Here is a 17,989-nt window from a genome sequence, read left to right as displayed (position 1 = left end):
AGAAAAACAATGGAAAAAGAAAAAGAAGAAAAGTAAGTGTAAGCTAAATATTCCATAACTTCATTACAAAATATAAATGTTATTCCAAGGAACTCATAAATCTAACCTATTTTAAAGGAGATTTGTGTTATTAAAAAGTGAGAGAAAAAAAATTTTAAAGGAAGAATCTGAATGGTTAGCAACCAGAAATCAGCTAAAAACAAATGTTTTGGTGAGAGAAAAAAATGAGGAAAATATCAATATAGCTAACAATTACAAATAACATACTTCAGATTTAGTGAAATATATTATTGAAGTATTTAAGTAACATTGGTACGATACAGTACCAAAAGCACAAGTTTTGGATTAAAAGATAATGGATTTGAATCTTCACCCAGCTAGTAATAAAATCCTTTGGGTGATATAAAAATATTTATCATCCAGCCAAGATGGAGACATAGGTAGACATGCTTCGCCTCCTCACACTGCTATAAGGATTACAACTACCTCAAAATCAAACAAACAAACAAAAAAACCCCACAAAAAACAAAAGCAAACCCAAAACTGTATGCAAGTCCAACAACCAAAGATTTAAAGAAGTAAGGCTCATCCAGGTGAGCAGGAGGAGCAGACACTGGGAGCCAGGGCAGAGAGGACATGGTGTGGCAAAGGTGAGGTGGCAACAGCAGGGCAACAGCTGCACCAGCCAGTGGAAGAGCAGTCACACATTATAAAAGCCAGGAGGGACAAATGAGGAGCAATCCCAGCCCAAGGCCAGACTGCACAGATCAAGGTTCCAGTGCCATGAAAATTCAGTCTCATAGCTTCTGGCTATGAAAACCAGTGGGGGTTGGGGCAGAAGAAACTGTCAGTCTCTCAGATGAGTTTGTTTGGAGGACCCCCATGATCCTAGAACTTATGCAAACAAACCAACTCTGGGAACCATCACAAGGGCAACATCTAGAGGGGCGCCAGTCATATATGGGAAGGGGTGAAATGAATGGAAAAGGGGTGAGTCCAAGAAAGCAGCACTGTTCCCTCTCTGAACCCTCCCCTATGTACAGCACGATAAGGTGGTGAAATGGGTCATCCAGCACTAACAAATACCTAAGGCTCTGCCCCTTACAAAGTAAGAGGTGGGGCAGCTCTACCTAATACACAGAGGCAAACACAGGGAGGCTGTCAAGTTGAGGAGAAAGAGAAATATGGTCCAGAAGAGGGAGCAGATCAAGGCTTCAGTGGGAGAACTAAGTGACGAGGAGAGGATAGCCAACCTAACAGATGCAGAGTTCAAAACACTGGTGATAAAGATGCTCACAGACTTGACAGATATGCTTAAGTATGGCAAACGCATAAGGGAAAATGTGAAGGCTCTGTTAAATGAAACGAAGGAAAATCCTCACAAACCCAATGGTGAAGGGAAGGAAACCAAGGTTCAAATCAATGTACTGGAACATAAGGAAGAAATAAACCAGTACAGAATGAAGAAACAAGAATTGAAAAAAACGAGGAGAGGCTTAGGAACCTCTGGGATAAGTTTAAATGTATCAACATCCGAATCATAGGAGTGCCAGAAGAGGAGGAGCAAGAAATTGAAAACTTATTCAAAAAAATAATGAAGGAAAACTTCCCTAATTTCACCAAGGAAATAGACACACTAGTCCAGGAAGCACAGAGTTCCAAACAAGTTGGACCCAAAGAGGACCACACCAAGACATATCATAATTAAAATGCCAAAGACTAAAGAATCTTAAAAGCATGAAGAAAAAGCAGAGTTACCTACAAAGGGGTTCCCATAAGACTATCAGCTGATTTCTGAAAAGAAACTTTGCAGACAGTAAATATTCAAAATGATGATGAAAAGCAAGGACCTACAACCCAGATTACTCTATCCAGCAAAACTATCATTTAGAATGGAAGGGCAGATAAAGTGCTTCCCAGACAAGGTAAACCTAAAGGAGTTCATCATCACCAAGCCATTATTATATGAAATGTTAGAGACTTATTTAAGAAAAAGGAGATCAAAACTATGACCATTAAAATAACAACTCACAATTATCAACAAATGAATCTAAAAAACAAAAACAAACTAAGCAAGCCATAGATATGGAGATTATATGGAAGGTTACAGCAGGGAGGGGGAAGGGAGAGAGAGGAGAATAAGGTGCAGGGATCAAGAAGCACAACTGGGAGGTACAAAATAGGGGGAAGTTAAAATATTAAAGGAAATGGAATTGCCAAAGGACTTATATATACAAACCATGGTGCGAAGTAAGGGAGAAAGGATTGCTGGTGGGAAGGGGCATACCAGGCAGAAGGGGGCAAAAGGGTAAAAAAAAATTGGGACAACTGTTAATAGCGTAAGCAGTAAAATATATACTTAATGGAGAAAAGAAAAAAACTTTGGGTAAATTAACATCATCTCCCTGAATTTCAGTTCCTTCATTCTCAAACTAGGAATAGTAAGGCTCTACATATAGCTGATGTTTAGACTAAGTAAATAATATACATGCACCATCATGAATGATTAATAAATGTTTTTTTAATAGATGAGAAAAAACTACATACCCACATTACATTACTACCAATCTATAGCTTTCCATGAAAAAGGGAGATAATTTCACTCCATTTGCAGATGAGACAAAAACTTTCAGCCTGCTAATTTTAACCAGTGGGACCGCAGTTAAGACCAATTATAAAACTTACATTATCTAAACATTTCTGTCTGAGATCAAAAGCCAAATTAATTGACAAATTCATTAACTGTTTTTAATTTAAAAAAAATATTACCAAGTAGCTATAAGACCTCAACCTTACTTGAAGATATTAATAACAGAACTATTTCATACCAGTATTAACAATGTTAAGTTTTATATCATAAATTTAATGCAAAGCAAAATTAATATTGAAAATAAAACAAATAAATCATGAGGTTGGTTACTTTTCCCTCATTGCAGAGGATGGCATAACTCTATCCTATAGTCACGGTAAACAGAACAATGTTAAACCTTGCTCCAATGTAAGAATTCTTCAGAATTGGTATTCCTATGAGATACTTAAATTCAATCAAAATATTCATTTAAAACTATTTATTTTTAAGCAAAAATAAGACTCTAGACTTTTTTTCTTAGTTATTCAAAGGGATGCTTACCAAAGATCTTTTAGAATAGATACTTCTCTCCCTCTTTGGCTGCAGAGTGGGTGGTGGGGGAAGAGTAGAAGAAAAATACCTCCAAAGGGAAATAGGAAGAAAAATGTGATCTTGCTTACTTACCACTGGAAGCTGGAGGAAGTTCTCCAATTACTGTTTTAAGGCCAATACTTGAAATATCTCGAAGTTGTTCTTTATCAGAAAGCATGTTAGTGCAGAGGGTATCTACAATTGTCTCTACTTGGTATTCTTTCACTTTACTCACTAAAGGGCCAAGGCTGTAATGTAAAGAAGAAAAATAAAATTTTGCATCTAGATAAATACAAAAAGAGAAAAACAAATAGAAACATTAACTTTCTTGCCCAGTACCTGTCAACATAAAGTAGACACACTATGCCTGTATCATAAATAGTGTACAAAAAAAGGTATAAAAGAAATTCTTGATTCCAAGACTCCTAGCATTTGGTTTCCAATTTTTTCCCCACAGATTTCCATTATAGTATAATGTAACTTAAGATAGTACTACTTTGTGTTTCCGAAGCATCTTGTAAAGATACGCTTTTCATATTAGGATTTTATACTGCTAAAGGTCTGCATATAGGTCACTGGGTAAGGAGAGAGAAAAGTCACTCTTCTGCATCCTTCCCATACAATTTAAGACACAGTAGGTAATGCTCAGTGCATGAATACTCATTGAGGAGAAGCCACTATATTCAGGACTGTACTGAATAACAAAATAAAGCCCCTTTCACCAAAAAGTTACCAACTGATTGGTGAGGTAAGGAATTCACCTAATTACTTTAGAAATGAATTAAAGATATTCAGTATTCTGCACAATTTTCATTAAAAAAAAAAAAAAATACTTTTACATTCAATGTTAGTATTTACAGGAGATTGCACCGAAGAGATTTTTAGGGACTGGGTTTTGATGGGATATAGTTAGAAAAGAAGAGCCCTTTATATAAAAAGATCAGAGGCTAGAATAAGTGGAAAGCATATTGAAAGAAATGAGGGAAAAAAAACTTTTGATACAAAAGGCAAATGAAAACCATAATAAGAAACTTAGGCCCCTAGGACAGTATGAAGAACCTTTAAAATTTGACCAATTAATTTAAATGTGATGTGGTAAAATTAGGAGCCAATGAAATTTTCTCAAGTATAAGTGACAATAAAAAACATTTAATGTGATAAATGTTTAGATCAATATTTCACACATATGCTCAATAAATGTTGCTGATTGCTTGACTGGGTAAGTAGTAGGAAAAGATATCTGAGGAATTAAGAGAAAGGAAGAAAAATAAACAAAAAGATTAAAGAAACTCAAGAATAGTCTAATCCAAAATGATGGCAGTTACAACAAAAAAGTAGTGTGTGTGTGTGTGTGTATAAATATAATGGGAAACAATGAAAATTGGCATTGAAAATAAAAGGATTTCAAACTTAAGAGTTCTAGCTTCCATTAATGACAAAACAGCTTTGTGGAATTAACCCTCCTACAGATAACAATGGTAAGACCTCTAAAACTATTATTTTAGAAAATAATAATTTAAATGCCAGATAATGATGGAACTAAAACCAGAGAAAAACTACCTAGGTTTCATAGCCAGTAAAATTACCCTTTAAAAATGAAGGTAAATTAAGACAATTTCAGTTAAAAGCTGAAAATATATTGCCACCAGACCTATACAACAAGAATTGCCAAAGGAAGTTCTCTAGGCTAAAGGAAAATCAAATCAGATAGTCACCTGGATTTACAAAAAGGAAGAAAGATCACCAGAAATAGTAAATGTGTATATATATGAAAGGCTATTTTGAAAATTATATATATTTTTTGCATTTTCAACATAAAACATACACAAATATATAAAAATAGCACAAAGACAGGAGAAATAAAATGAAAAAAAGTTTATATAATTTACATCATGTGGTACATTAAGTTCTAATAGATTGTGACAAATTTAAGAATTAATTTATAACCCCTACCTTAGAATGACAATTTGAAAAATACTGCAGATATATCTAAAAAGTTGACACAGGAAATCAAAATTAAATATTGTAATACAGCAGTTCCCAATGTTTTGGTTTCAGAAACCCTTCTAAAACTTTCAAAATCAATGAAGACCCTAAGAACTTTTTCTCTACGTGGGCTCTGTCAATATTTACCATACTAAAAATTAAAAATAACAATAATAAACTTATTACATCTTCAGTAACATTTTTACGAATAAAAATATTCACACAAAAACTTTAAGAAAATTTTACATTTTTGCAAATTAATTTTTGGGCTTAAAACAACTGAATTCAATCTGTTATAATAACACGTATCATGTGGTGTCTGGAAAATTATACTGTGTACGTATGAGAAAAGGAGAGTCAAAGGGAAAATAAAACCCTAGTATTATTCACTTAACAGTTTTGACACTTTCAGGATCACACGCTGTCCCAGGGGTCCCCAAATCAAACTTTCAGAACTGCTGCTATAAAATATTTGATGAACCTAAGAACGAGGAGGGAAGAAACCAACAACCAAAAAACTATAAAAGCAATAATAAAAAAAGAAAACAAGAAGCAAAATGGCACACCCAAATTCACCATATCAATATTTACTAAATGCCAATAAACTATCTGCTATCTATAAGATATATAATTTAAAAATAAAAACAGCCCTGGCCAGGTAGCTCAGTTGGTTAGTATCATCCTGATACACCAAGGTTGCAGGTTGGTTCCCCCATCAAGGCACCTACAAGAACCAACCAATGAATGCTAAATAAGTGGAACAACAAATCAGTGTTTCTCTCTCTCACTCTTCCTCTTTCTCTCTGAAATCAATAAAAGTAAATAAAAATAAATTTAAAAAAATTAAAATTAAAAATTAAAAAATAGAATAAAATAAATACACAGCATGACTGGTGTGGCTCAGTTGGTTGAGTGTCGTCCTGCAAAGCGAAAGGTCCTCAGTTCCACTCCTGGCCAGGGCACATGCCTATGCTGCTGATTTGGTCCCACTTCAGGGTGTGTATGAGAGACAAGTGATCGATATTTCTCACTCTCATCCATGTCTCTCCCTTTATTTCTCCCTCCCTTCCCCTCTCTCTCTAATAAATAAATAAATAAATAAATACATACATACATACATACAAAAACAGATTAAAATGAAAGCAATATAGAGATATACTATACAAATACTAATCTTAAAAAATGTTATTAGAGTGGCTATATTAACATAAGCGAAAATATATTTCAAGATACGGTGTCTTTAAAGAGAAATATTTTATACTCACAAAAAGGTCAAACATCAGAAAGATATAATTATAGCCCTGACTGCTGTGGCTCAGTGGACTGGGCATCATCCTGCAAACCAAAATGTTGCGGTTCGATTCCCAGTTTTGGCACGTGCCTGGGTTGCGGGCCAGATCCCCAATTGGGTGTGCATGAGAGGCAACCACACGTTAATGTTTCTCTCCCTCTCTTTTTCCCTCCCTTCCCCTCTCCCTAAAAATAAATAAAATCTTTTTAAAAAAAATTTAAAACCTTTATAAGAAAATCCAATAAAGGAGAGATAAGATAATGCTTTATTTAAATTGATATCAGATATGACATACACATAGACATAAAATGTAGGGAACCGCTCCTCGTGGTTTAGGGAATTGTAGCCCCAGCCTGAGCATGACAGCTGCCAGCATTCTGGCTGTGCTTGTCTTTAAGTCTCAACATAAGGCGGTGTGTGGAACATAACCGAAAACCACTCAGAGAGTTTCGATGGGAATTGGATTTAAAGAATACTTATTATGCTTCAGAACTTGCTCTGCTTTCCTTATCTTTATGTAACATAAACAATCTCTAGCAAGAAATGTATGAAACCTTGCACCTACTGCTAGTGTGGCATCAAGATGTCTGACAGACCCTGACACAGACTGGTCACTGTGCCCTCCGTACTGGTACATGTAATCTGTTATTGTCAACTATAATCCAAATGCCTAAAAGCTATTGATGATTCATGAATTTTGACCTTGTTATCTCCCATGTGTATCCTCCTCAATAAAAGGCATGAGGGATGGAGGTCTGATTGCTATTCTCCCCTAGAGAGAGCAGCCACCTTCCTCCCCCCAGACATAATGAAATGTCCTGGATAAATCTGTTCTGTCATGGTCATGGTCATGAAGCCTCTGTTGGACAGAGTAGTTTCCAACCAAGCCCAGGGTGTCAGAGGCATCTCCGCCTCACCTGGCGCCCAAACATGGGGCAGCTCAGCCTCAAAAAAATTCCATAATTTAATTTTTATATGAAACTAAACGTTATACTTACTAATAACTTACTGTGTAAATTATTAAGGATTTCTAATATTTGGTAAGTATAAATTAAATAGATGTATTAACAGAGTAAGTCCAACTTTCAAGTCTTCTTGTTAGCATGTCTAACAAGATGCTCATACTGTACTGCACACACAAAGACAACTGGAATTCCCACAATTTTTAAGAAAGGTTCTTTATAACTACTTTATCATCAGTGTTGATTTGTGTTAACTATGGTTTTAATTGCTACTATTCCTTAAGTCTTACTTTTTTGTTTGTTTTTACTTCCCTTGATCACTGGTTCTTAAAATTTTCCCCACAATGGAATATAGAAATGGATAAAGCCAGGTAGGCCTTTTAAATAAGCTAAAAAATAAGGTCAAACAAGTGAGAGAACCACTCTTTCTAAAGTTTCTTATATGTATTTAAGAAGTAAAATATCATAAAAGGCTCCATTTAGTCAATATAGAAACTATAAGGAAATGTATCATGTGTACCAAATATAAACACTAAACAGTCACCAGTCACCTACTTCAGAGACACAGTACAAGACTAAGATAATTTACCAATTATTACAGTATTTAAAAAATATGGTGGAGGGTATAGTAAGAAAGTACAAAAACAACTTACCATTTGACAGCTAAATTCTGTACCTCTCCATTTTTATCTTCCAGTAACTTCAAAATCATTTTCACTACTTTCCTTTCACTATCATCATCCAACTTGATGGAGTCTTTCTGCAGTTCCGTCATCAAATCATTTGTAGCCATAAACCTATCAAAAAATTAAACTATGTTAATAAATTAAATATGGTATTATTACCCAAAATTACCTTCCCCAGGTTTGTCTTGATTTCAAATTTACTGATAGAACCTACAGCGAATGAGTGAGCTTTCATTCTATAACTGCATCACTGCTCTTAGGGGGAAGCTCTTCTTAACTTTTTTCTTTGAATTCTACTTGACTTTAACTACAAACATTAAGAATACCTTCTTAAGTAATACTGTGTGTTGGATTGAGGTCACATATTAGAAATTACTAGGGAATTTCCAAAATACCTAATTCTCATCTCCACCCCAACTCCCACCACTAGGTAATCAGGTGTCTTTTCAAAAGGATGAAATGATTTTTGCTCCACCTGACATCCAAATCCTTTCCCCTTAAGATCCACTGCCAAAGGAAGGTTTAATACTCAAGAGTGTGACAAAAAAAAAAAAAAAAAAAAAAAAAACCCCAAATGATCAACTGTCTAATCTCAGTTTCAAATAAAGGGTTGAACAGAAGATAAAAATAAAGTAAAGAAGACTTGCAGATTTTTCCTTATACCTCAACTAGATAATTCGTTGTTTTTTTTAAGTAATTTCTCAGAATATTAGTCACATTAAAAATAAAGCCCCCAAATCTGTTTATAGGCCAAATAAAATTTTCCCATCATTCTTAGCTCCCCTCACCTAGCAAAATAATCTATCAGAAATAACTACAGTATTCCCTCACTTATCGTGGGTATTATGTTCTAGACTACCCACTCCCTGCCCGCGATAGGTGAAAATCCACAAAATAGGAACCTTACATTTATTTTAGTATTTATATATATTTTAAGGCTTTATGAACCCTTCCTACACACTTATAAACTGTTCCCAGTCCCTTATTAGCCATTTCCAGTCCCTTATCAACCTTTCCCACTCCCTTATTAACCTTTTCCACACTTTTATAAACACTACTTCTGTTCTTAAACATACGTACTTAGAGCCTTTTTCTTTTATTTGAACCAGATCCAGTTTGAGCAAAAATTCAGTATTTTATGTTACATGCAAAAATGTCTACATGTTTAAATCAACTGAAAAACAACTATTAGGGCTGAAATGGTGAACAGCTATGCAGTTTGGCAATGTAGGCAATAAACTATGTGGCAAGGATTTGGCAAACAACTTATTAATCTAGCAACTCATTACTTATAAGGATATTTTAAGGATAATTCCAGTAGTTAGTATGTTCATTATTATGGATTTCATAAAGCTTTAAACTACATGCAAGCAAAATTCTCACCAAATTTTGTAAAACTGCTTATAAAGAAAAGCTTATGTTCAAATTGGGATAATGCAAGGTAAATTAAGCACATACTTTTAAAAAATGGACATAGTTATCCTAATTGGGAGCCCCTCCCCATTTTATACAACAAAAGTAAATTAAAACTACACAATATTCTGGAAAGTAAAATAAAAGAAACTGAATTAGCACATAAATGCAGACACTTCTACACATAAAACATTAAACCATTTTACTTAGATAAAATTCATTAAATAACCACAGTAGTTAGCATCTCTAAGGTTCCCTGAAATGCTAATCATCTAGTAAAAAAAATATCAATTTTAGTAAAAAAGCAGATAATCCCAATGTAAAAAAAACTGTTGTTCTATCTTTCTGAAGTGATCCTAAAGTACTAGCATACAGATTCGTTCATTCACTGCCTATTATGATCACATGCCTATGGGCAATGGACAGATAACAGATAAACTTTGGGCTCCTGACCTGAGAAACTTATATTCTAATAAATAAGTCTACTAATTTTCAAAAATCAAATAATGGTTATTTTTTTAAAAACGTTAAAATAAGCACCAGCAAGATTAGCAATCCAGAAAAACTGGATTAATATAGTATGAGGGGAGGGGTATATACTGAACAGAGATGATTCACGTCCCAAGTGGGACAGAATGGGATGGCAAGAGTTCGAGTTCAACACAGTGCTCAATTTAAAACTTATTAACTATTTATTTCTGAAATTTTCCAGTTAACATTTTTGGACCATAGTTGACTCTGGATAAGTGAAACTGCAGAAAGCGAAACCACAGATAAAGAGGCACTACTGTATCTTCTCAGTCTCCTTAGTGCCATGTTTTATGCATATGTGGTGTGCTTTTTGGGGTAATTTTGCTATTTAAAATGACCCCCAAGCATAGTGCCAATGTGCTGTCTAATGTTGCTAAGTACAAGAAAACTGTGATATGTGTTCCCCCCAAAATACAGGTGTAAGATTTTTCCAGGCATCAATTATAGTGCTACTGACCTTCAGTTCAACGTGAATGAATAAACATATATTAGATAAGGTGGTTTTAAACTGAAACACACATAAAACAAATTTACAAACTCATTAACTAATGAAAATTCTGTGACTTGCTCACAGGAACCTAACTCTAATGGTTCACTATTGCTAAGTTGATGTTCTTGGCAACTTTGAATGAGAACCAACTCTTGAGATTTATAAGGTAAAAATTAATAGGTCTTTGAAATGGATTAGATATGGGGATGGTAAGAAATTAGTTAGGAAATGGACAAAGAAGGAGGAGGAAAACCACAGGACTCAGGTGTTAAAAGATAAGTGTGTATCCTGTCCAGTCTTAATGTTATTGAACAGCCACTGTGACATCAGATGGTTCAACCACTTATCTTACCAAAGAAAAAGATTAATAAGCCATGCTCAACTACAGACTACATTGAATGGCCACTCTCTGACCTGAAATAACATAATATTGGCAGTAATGAAAATACGTCCTGCAGACCAAATTCATCTGCTTTTGGTCAAAAGGGAAGACTAAGAAGGAAAAAAACAGCATCCTCTTAAATCCAGGAACTGATCTGAGGTTCATAGCTAAACCTCAGTTATTCCAAACTGATCTGATGTTTACAACTAAAGCATATTGCTTCCTGGACATAACCTCACAGAAAAGTATCAGACAAGTTCACTCAGCAACATGACATATCAAACTTCCTCCTCTCTGAGTGACTGCTATTTCATTTCCCACTTACAGCTCTTCCTCTGCTGTAGTCTGCCCTATCTGAAACATTAAGATGTCAAATAACAGAATTTCCCATAGTTTCAGACAACATCCAATGTAAAGCAAATCTCCACTTCCTTAGACTTTTCCCAAAATCACCCAAATAAATAGGTCCCAACCCTCTGGCTGAGATATCCCATAATGTGTGTGCTCCCTCACTACAATAGTAATAAACCCAATCTATGTCAGGAATACATATAAAAGAATTTCAAGAAGGAAGAAGTGGTACACTGCTTACATATCAAATAGATGAACACCCATAAATTAGTTACATGAAGACTGTTAGGGATTTTGGGGAGAGTAATTTCAGTGAGCTTAGGAGGGCAACAGCTAAGAAGTTTAGAGTTTATCTCGTAGTTAATAGGAATTAGTGGGGAAGGGCAAGATCAGCAGTGATATTGAGGAAGAAAATTCTAATGGAAGAGTTACCAACTGAACTGATTTGAGAAATACACATCATGGGACCAAAGAGAAGAAAGCTAAAAAGGTGACATCAAGGTTTTCCAATCAGAACATTTGGTGGATAGTAATGCAACAAGACAAAATAAGAATTAAAAAAGGGCTTAATTTAAAGTGGGAGAGGGGGAAAGTAAGATGTTAACTTTCAGAATCCTGTAGGAGTCCCACATGGGTCTAACGTAGAGGAAGTGCCATTCATTTATTAACTCAACAAATATTTTGGGGGTAACTATCATTAGGAACTGTGCCAGGCTCTGCAAACACAGTTATGAATAAGACAGTCATAGTGTAGAATGTAGAAACCTGGCTTATTCTACTGGACTGAAATTTCCTTGAGGGAAAAATTTATTCACCTTTAGTAAATCCAATGTAGAGAAGCATAAATTATGGCAGAAATAAATATACTGTACTGCACAATGAGTCTCACCACAGCCCTTCCTCTGATATATACAGTAGTCCCTCTCTATATCGCGGTTCACTTATCGCGGCCTCACTGTATCGTGGGATTTTTAAAAATATTAATTATTTATCACAGATTTTTCGCTGTATCACGGGATTTTGCGGTACTATATACATATATTGTTAAAGTTACATAGGTTTAAGAGTGTAGAGTATGTTTAAGAACATAAGTAGTGTTTCTAAAAGTGTGGAAAAGGTTAATAAGGGAATGGGAAAGGTTTATAAATGTGTGGGAAGGGTTTATAAAGCCTTGAAATATATATAAATACTAAAATAAATGTAAGGTTCCTACTTTGCGGATCTTCACCTATCACGGGGGGTGTGGGAGGGTCTAGAACATAATACCCATGATAAGTAAGTGAATGCTGTAAACACAATTTTAACTTTGTTTCTAAATGATATGGGCCAACTGCATCACCAGTGAAAGAATTCTTTTAAAGACCTTGTACACACACCTCAGCTATCTCACTTTTTCTCATTTAGTCCTTTCAAGTTATGAATTAACTTGGGACAGTTTTATTGTTCACGTGAACAAAACTAATTTTTAGTCATCTTTCTCTTCCCGGTTTCCTTAATGAGGTCCCCTTCTCTTTTTCAGTAGTGAGCTGTAATCATTGATGATAATCAGTGTTACTAGTATACCTGTATCAAGAAAAATCACTTAAATGAAATCAAGGAACTTGTTTCTATCAACCTGCAAAGTACTTTAAAATGTCCAAAAATCACCTTCTTAATCTCTGCAAATATATTTCTTTTGATTAAAACTAGTTTTCTACAAGCACAAGCAGACCAGATAACTTCACTTATTATTTACTGTTACATTATTGTAAATGCCCACACAGTACTTCCAGCCATGTCATAGGACACCCAATGTCCTTTCCAACTCTGACAATCTATTATTCCACTAACAGGACTGAGATTTTTATTAGCATTTTAAACAGCTTTCAAGAGAAAATGACTTCCAATATCCAAAACACATAAGTTCGGTAATATAAGCCAACATCAAGCAAGGAAATTCTACCATGCAGTGAATTATTTTAGATTGTATTAAATGGTACTTAAAAAAACACATTGGCAGATTTTACAATGGCTTATGGAGGAAACGTCCCAAATCCTTAGATGCTTTTTTCTTAACTCTGGAACTAAAATCCAATTCAACTAAAACAAGCATCCACTGAGAACCCACATGTTCAAGGCACTAAACAGAGTGAATGATTCAGTTCTGTAAGACAAGGTTCCTACCTTCAAAGTTTCCAAAACAATACTCACTTCCAGCTATAGTCAAGATTATCTACTCCCTCTCCCCCAACGATATTTTGTATAGTGTGCTTTCACGTTGCTTCTCTACTCACAATTGAAAGAACCTTGCTCTTCACTGCACAAGTATGAATTTCCTTGCTTTCATCTTCTCTGCCACTTTAGCCAGACAACTACATATTGCCATGGGTAATTTATCTTTTTACAATAATGTCTTAACCATTCAAAAAGCATGTAGATATTACTGAGGGCAAGCACTAGATCTTCAACTATTTGTAGTCCCTCTTAGGGAATTATTAAAAGCATCTTCCAGCACAAAATATTTCATAAGCCTAACTTAGAAGGAACTGAAACTCAAGGTCTTATTCTTCATTTCCACTACCCAAAACCTTGAAGAAGTAGCACAATGCGGTAGTTAAGAGTACATGCTCTGAAGGTATCTGGAAAGCCCAGATCTACAACTGTTGGACTGACCTTGGGTAAGTACTGAATACTTAACATCACCATTTCAATTTCCTCAGCTGTAATTGGTAGTATTCACTTAAGGATAAATAGAATCAAGTGTGTGAAGTCCACACTATTGATATTAACTATTATGTACAGAAAGATGAAAGAATAGTAAATTTTTTCCTTAGCTCTTAATTTCTTGGAATACTTTAATTCAGTTGATGGTGAGGTATATAAAAATAAAAGCAGAACTTCGTTACCTCAACCCACTGAGTATTCAGTATTAATATTCACAGGTGGAGCGTTCACATGATTCCCGCACACTGAAGTTTTCATTCTGGTACCTAGAGAATCACCTACCTGCTGGCACTAAACTTTAGTACATTAAATATATCCCACCTTCAAAGAATAGAGAATATTAAACATGAAGCAAAAAGCGTTTGTCCCCTCCCCAACAATAAATTGAGTCTTTAAGTCCTACAAAACAATTCTTTTAAAATGCTGACATTTCAAACCTTTGAAACTCGCACCCATTTCTTTACCTTCTTTGCATTAATGGATATTGGAGTTATCCAGAGACCTTAAATTTCTGGCCTATAAGGGATCTGCTGTAATCACCCATGTACAATTCTCTCAAGTGAAAATTTAATCCCAAATTAAGCAGCCTGCCCAAGATCTCACAGATGTTTCACAATAAAAAATCCTAGAAGACTAGAATCCATATCTTGAGACTACTAGATTTCCCGTTTGGAGTCTATCATGAGAAGAATAAATATTTTTCTTTCTTTTAGATGTATTTCTTTTTCTTTTCCCCTCAGCACAAGGTAGAGTGATTTGCATGGCAGATACTGTATGTTAATTAGCCTTGTCCTCAACATCTTTCTAGCACTAGGAATTTTAAATCATGTAGCAGAAAAAACAATGATATTTACATAAAAAATAAGTAAATTCTAATGATAAATTAGAAAGCATCACTTTAAAGTAGAAGACATGTATTCAAGTAAATGCCTGTACTGTAAAAACAGAAAAATCTTCACAATACTTGACTTCAAATGCTCACTATTTTAATTAACCTCTAAATGTCTGTAATTTAATATACACAGTGCTTTAGTTCCAAATATTGTGTTAACTAGATGGCTTGAGCATATCACAAGTAGTTATAAAACAGATTAAATAAAAGTTCTTAGTGATGCCAAATTACTGGGGAGATTCCTAAACTTATCTTCTACCCAAAAGTATCTTCTATGATACCCATCAGCTATTAGAAATATTTCAATATTACTTTTAGACTAACCTTCCAAGCGATGTTTAGATTTATTCCAGCCCAGATTGATAAACAATCCTTATCAAGTTCAACACTGATTGCAGCTTAATATCAGAGCATTATTTCTTGCATACTCATATAATTTTAAACAGAAACCCAACTACATGTATATTTTTACCAAGCTTCAGTCAATAATCACATATGCATATTATCATGATTTGACTTTTTATTCTAAACATATTACCCATACACAAGTCTAACTAAACAAAATTGTACTACTACATGGAAAGTGCTACCTATCATTAGACTGAATTTGATCACAATAAAAATAAAATTTAGTACTTTTACAGAATGAGCGAAATTGACAGAAATAGGAAGGGGGTGGAAGTCACATCATATACTCTACTAGTTAAGTTAGTTACATATGTGTTCCATTTCAAATGTTTGGCTTCTGCTGGGAGCAAGTGAAGCTCCAAATGAAAGTAAAGAGCATTTTAATCCTTTAAAAAACAAACAAAAACTTTTATTCCCCCATTAATTTTGACGTAGGCCCTAAAACCATACAAATCTAAAATATCAAATACCCAAAACAAATATGTCTCCTCTAGAAAGTCATAACACTAAAATCCTTGGTATTAGCAGACTGGATTTTTAAAGTTCCAAATGCAATACTAAAGAACTCCCCAGGTAGCAACTCTTTGTAAAAATCACTTGTCACAGAACTAAAACTGTATTTCATTGGCCATTTTAATATGCCAACACATCACTTTAATTAGGAAGACGACCTCGACATTTCTCATGGTTCCCGTTTCACAAATTGGGAAAGTTCTTCCCGGTAGATAAGGTTTGGACAAGTTTTCAGGTGTTAAATCGTACTGTTCATACAGTAAATAAATAAGCTTTTCACCCACAATCTTAATGGGAGATTGTACGTCCTTTCTTTTAAAGTGGACATAAAATACAATCACTAAACCTTAGAGAACCAGTACCAAAGAAATAAGTTTTCTTAGATTCAAGAGATTGAGATAGGAGGCAGGAAGAAAAAAAATGTAACAATTACTGCAGTGCAAAAAAAAAAAAAAAAAAAAAAAAAGAGAGAGAGAGAGAGAGAGAGAGAGAGAAACCAAGATAATCCGTGAAAATAGAACAATTCTTCAAATGTGCATGTTACCAGGGTTTGGAACAGACAGTACAAGTCTCCTGGAACAGAAATGCTATCATATTTACCATCCCCATATTAAAAAACAACTCCTTCCAATAAAAATCCATTTGCTTGGTTTACTTTTCTGTTTAAGGTTCAGCAATTCACCCTTCTGGCAATAAATTTTGGATGAAAAAATAAAACTGAAACCCCCAGTTCCTGCTTGGGTTTTCACCTGACGAGGGAGAAGGACCAAGATGCTGGCGGGAAAACCCTACGAGTCAAGTTTCCTCCATCCTGGCTGCCCTCCCCCTTCTTCCCACTTTCACGAATGAAATAATTCTAAGAAAAAGTTTATAACCTAATCCGAGAAGAGCTCCAAGAAAGCCAATCGTTCCAGATGAATGCACCTAGGCCCACTCACAACTGCGGGAAAGGAGGATACGGCTGGGTCCCCGAGTGGGCAGCCGCTCGGGCCCCAGCCAGCAGGGCGGCCTAGCGCCCCCGGCGGGCCGGCGGGTAGGCCTGGCCTCGCGATCTCCAAGACTACAGCAACTGCTTTGCCCACAACGGTGGGTGATTTCACCCCTTTCCCTACCTGGAACTAGGAAATCATGTCGGGGAGTGAGGAGGATAGCAGAGAATGCGGTGGGGACATTTGGGGACGCGAAAGGGGCCTAGTACCAGCGGCGGGCAACGGCCTAGAAAAAGGAAAGGGGGAAAGGGGTTACGAGGTGGGAGAGGAAAGGGGAGTGCCGGGATCTTGGGATCGGAGTGGTGGGCTGAGGACTTCGGGAAAGCGGAGAAACCGGTTACGGCCAAAGGGGTGGGGCAAGGCCTGTGTGAGGGCCAGGGCCGCGGATGGGGAACCCCGAGGTGGGTTTAGGGTCGGATTTCGGCCGTACCTGAAGTCCTTATCACTGGATGTCATTTTTTCCAGCAGATTGGAAATGTGGTACGAGGCGCTCGCCATGTTGACGGCCTCGATCCCGCCCGCTGGCGCCGCCGCTGCTGCCCGCTGCTGCTGCCCGCTGCCGCCGCCGCCGCTGCTGCTCCTCTCACTCGCGGCGGTCCCGCTTCCAGGGTCGCAGCACGACGCAGACGCTGACTAGGGAGGCGCCTCGACGGGTTGTCCCTTCCCCGGCGAAGCGTGGGCCTGTCCCAGGGAAAGCAGAGACTAGGAGGCAGGCCTAACGACGGCTCTGCTCGCCGGAGAACTAACTCATGGGAAGCAAGGGGTACAGCAGGGCCTCTCCCGGGTGCCAGACACTTCCAGTCCGGCTCGTCTCTCTTCCACTCCCTCCGCACTCTCTCCCTAGGGCAAGGGGCCAAATCCCGCCTCCTTCGCTCCGGGGGAGGAGGTGATAGACGCGGGACGCCCCGGAAAGCTGAGGTCAGAGTTCACGGAGGTCTCCCCACCCACGCTGTAGAGACGCTAGTTAAAGGGCAATCCTGTTGGCTGAGGCTTGTGTCAGTCTTCACGTACACCAACTCTCAGGAAGCAAGACCGAGACCAAAAGGGACTATTCTCGCGAGATTTAAAATCGACGGTTAAAGGATGGCGGAGGGAGTGGAACAAGTGTGCCTTAATCTAAAAATAACTTGATTTTCTTTTTATGTATGACAGGGAAAAAGTTACAGTTTTTAAGGAGTATAGGGACTGGAAATAGTGCTAATTAAGTGGTTAGCCTGGAGACCAGCAGAAGA

The 17,989-nt window shown here is 36.5% G+C and overlaps 1 protein-coding gene across 1 annotated transcript in view; it reads right to left on the bottom strand.

The window, feature by feature from the left end:
- Positions 1-17,605, bottom strand: part of CAND1 (cullin associated and neddylation dissociated 1) — a 38,198-nt gene extending 20,593 nt beyond the window's left edge. The window contains exons 1-3 of the mRNA XM_090273574.1: positions 17,188-17,605; positions 8,053-8,196; positions 3,254-3,408 (exon numbers count right to left, since the gene is read on the bottom strand). Coding sequence (XP_090129700.1) covers positions 3,254-3,408; positions 8,053-8,196; positions 17,188-17,255 — 367 coding nt within the window. The 5' untranslated portion in view covers positions 17,256-17,605. The remainder of the gene's footprint in view (positions 1-3,253; positions 3,409-8,052; positions 8,197-17,187) is intronic.
- Positions 17,606-17,989: the final 384 nt, after the last annotated feature.

Source organism: Furipterus horrens, unplaced genomic scaffold (genome assembly GCF_987537825.1).
Source record: "Furipterus horrens unplaced genomic scaffold, mFurHor1.1.pri manual_scaffold_4, whole genome shotgun sequence".
Taxonomy (NCBI): domain Eukaryota; kingdom Metazoa; phylum Chordata; class Mammalia; order Chiroptera; family Furipteridae; genus Furipterus; species Furipterus horrens.
Note: the sequence above shows the minus strand (reverse complement) of the source record. Positions and strands in the feature narration are given on the sequence as shown.